Here is a 2,454-nt window from a genome sequence, read left to right on the forward strand (position 1 = left end):
TCGAAAAATCTGTATCTCACGTGGCGTTTGACCACAGATATCTCTGCTTCTTTTTGTTCTTAATATTAATATTTAGTTTGATTTTATAGAAACTACACATGTGTCTGCATAGCGAAGTGGTCACCAATGATCTGAGACATTTTGCTCAAATATCTGGAGGTTAAAAATCTATTTTCTGTCAACCCATCTGTGTGTAGTTTAAAAAGCAAACTGCATGCAAAATGCAGCTAGTTCTTACCTCCCTCTGGTTTTACTTTGCACCAGAAACTCCTGGTTCTCATCACTCATATCTATAACTTCTAGGTCACTAGGAATATGTGCAGAGATTATTTCAGCAATATGGGTCTATCTTATCCAGGAATCTGCTATTTACTATCAGCAGATGTACTACTTGCCCCAAACAGGTCATCATCTCGGACTAGCAAGGCTGTGGGCTTTTTCTGTTCATTTCCTATGGAGTTCTCCATGTTTAGCTGGAAACACTGAAAAATTTTTTTCCACTCCTTGGCTTTACTGAAATCCACCCTCACTGGCAGCAAGCTACCAGTTTTATTTGCTATCCTTACATGGGTAAAACTCCAGTTCTGCAATTCATGTTGACTGAGCTGGGAATACAAGGGTGCTGTCACAGGCAAAAGGCTACAGACATTTTCTGTCCTTACTCAAAGCAGTAGCACATTTTTCTCTATAAAGAATATACACCCTTAATTATTTTATGCTTAGCCAATTTTCAGAGTGCTGAAATAGTTTTGATATCTCAGCTTTATATTTAAATGTGTGTTTGTTGTTTATTCTTGCACAGATTTATTAAACTCTTTGTGATGCCATAAACAGAGACGCCTTCTAAAATGCGTTTAAATTAACATAATAGCCACACTGAAATGGTATGATGTAATAGACTAACATAAGTAATTTTGGACTTGAGAACTTGAGCTCCAAAATGGCCAAATAGAGCAGAGATGCTAAAACTGAGTGGTCACCACACTAGCTGTCTGTAAAGGAAGCAGCTGGTATAATCTAGTAAACACTGATGGTCTCTTTGAGGTTTTTGTTTCATGTTGAATCACTGTGGGAGGTAAGTTATTATACTGCTGACAGTAGTAAACTGCAAAATCTTCAGGCTCCAAGCTGCTGATGGTGAGAGTGTAGTCTGTCCCAGATCCACTGCCGCTGAACCTGGCTGGGATGCCAGTGGCCCTGCTGGATGCACCATAGATGAGGAGCCTGGGAGCCTGGCCAGGTTTCTGCTGGTACCAGGCTAAGTAGCTGCTAACACTCTGACTGGCCGTGCAGGAGATGGTGGCTCTTTCCTTTGGAGACAAAGACAGGGTGGCTGGAGACTGCGTCAACACTATTTCTCCGGTGGTATCTGAGATTGGAAATAAAACAGAAATGCACTCATGAAATCAAGATCAAAACCATTGTCTTTAAGTAGAGCCAAAATTGTTGATCTACATTGAATTTTAATTATATTTGGTGCTGAGCAGAGGTGGCAGGAGTTTTCACTGATGTGCAAAACCACCTCATTTTCCCCTCACCTGGGAGCCAGAGTAGCAGGAGGAAGAGAAGCTGCGCTGGGGCTTCCATGGTTCCCTCTGGGTCCTAACTGAGCAGTTCCTCCCCAGAGCTCAGACCCAGGCATTGATATGGGCTCTGGAAGGTAGGGCAGTTGGGAGGGACATGCAAAGCAGCTGGGGTGGAAGCTGGGCTTCCAGCTGCAGAGACCACCTGCTTCTTCCTCTCTGCACTGAGCATCCTGTGCCGCCCTGGTTGTCAGGTCAGAAAAGTCTGTTGGCTCAGCCTGAGTGTAGAACTTCTCCCTTGTGATCACAGAATTTCACTCCTATGTCTTTCTTCTCCTCAATCACCTAAATCCACCCAGATGATATTTGGCACAAGCCTGTTAAGAACAATATAAAAGGCTGTGTTTTCACTTCTCTCTTCCTATCCTCAATATGCCCAGTCATCTCCCTAAGTGCATTATTGGATCTATTGAAATGAAGAGTCTGTTAAAACGTAACCTTCCAGATACACCTTTCATTTGCTTGTTAGTAATGTTTTCTGAGGGTCCTGAAGCTTTCCATCAACCCAGACACATACCCTCTTTGAGTTAAAAGTGAAAAACTTCTGTTTACAGTCACGTGTCCTGGCAGGCCCTGACATAGATGCTCCATGGCTTGCCGATTGCTTGAAATTGATCAAGTAACTTAACTTCCCTGTGTCTCAGTCTCCATATCTGTGTAACTGTGATGATACTGGTACCTACCGTACAGTGCTGTAGACAGTTTAAAGAAAATAAGATAAAACATTTACAGTAGTATTCAGGACATTATGTATGTGGCAATTAATTTTGTTTTTATTGATTAAATATTCAGCATCACAGTCATCATCATTATCGTAAATATACTTACTTAGCACAGAAAAGAGCCTTCAATCTAATCCAAGAATGTTTTA

The 2,454-nt window shown here is 41.7% G+C and overlaps 1 gene segment (V, D, J or C); it reads right to left on the minus strand.

Annotated features, from left to right (window-relative positions):
* Positions 1 to 962: 962 nt before the first annotated feature.
* Positions 963 to 1,622, minus strand: LOC116464327 (immunoglobulin kappa variable 3-11-like). The segment is given in 2 exon segments: positions 963 to 1,369; positions 1,539 to 1,622. Coding segments are annotated over 2 exon segments (456 nt in total).
* Between the last annotated feature and the right edge of the window lie 832 nt (positions 1,623 to 2,454).

This window comes from Hylobates moloch, unplaced genomic scaffold (genome assembly GCF_009828535.3).
Source record: "Hylobates moloch isolate HMO894 unplaced genomic scaffold, HMol_V3 SCAFFOLD_423, whole genome shotgun sequence".
In the NCBI taxonomy this organism is placed as follows: domain Eukaryota; kingdom Metazoa; phylum Chordata; class Mammalia; order Primates; family Hylobatidae; genus Hylobates; species Hylobates moloch.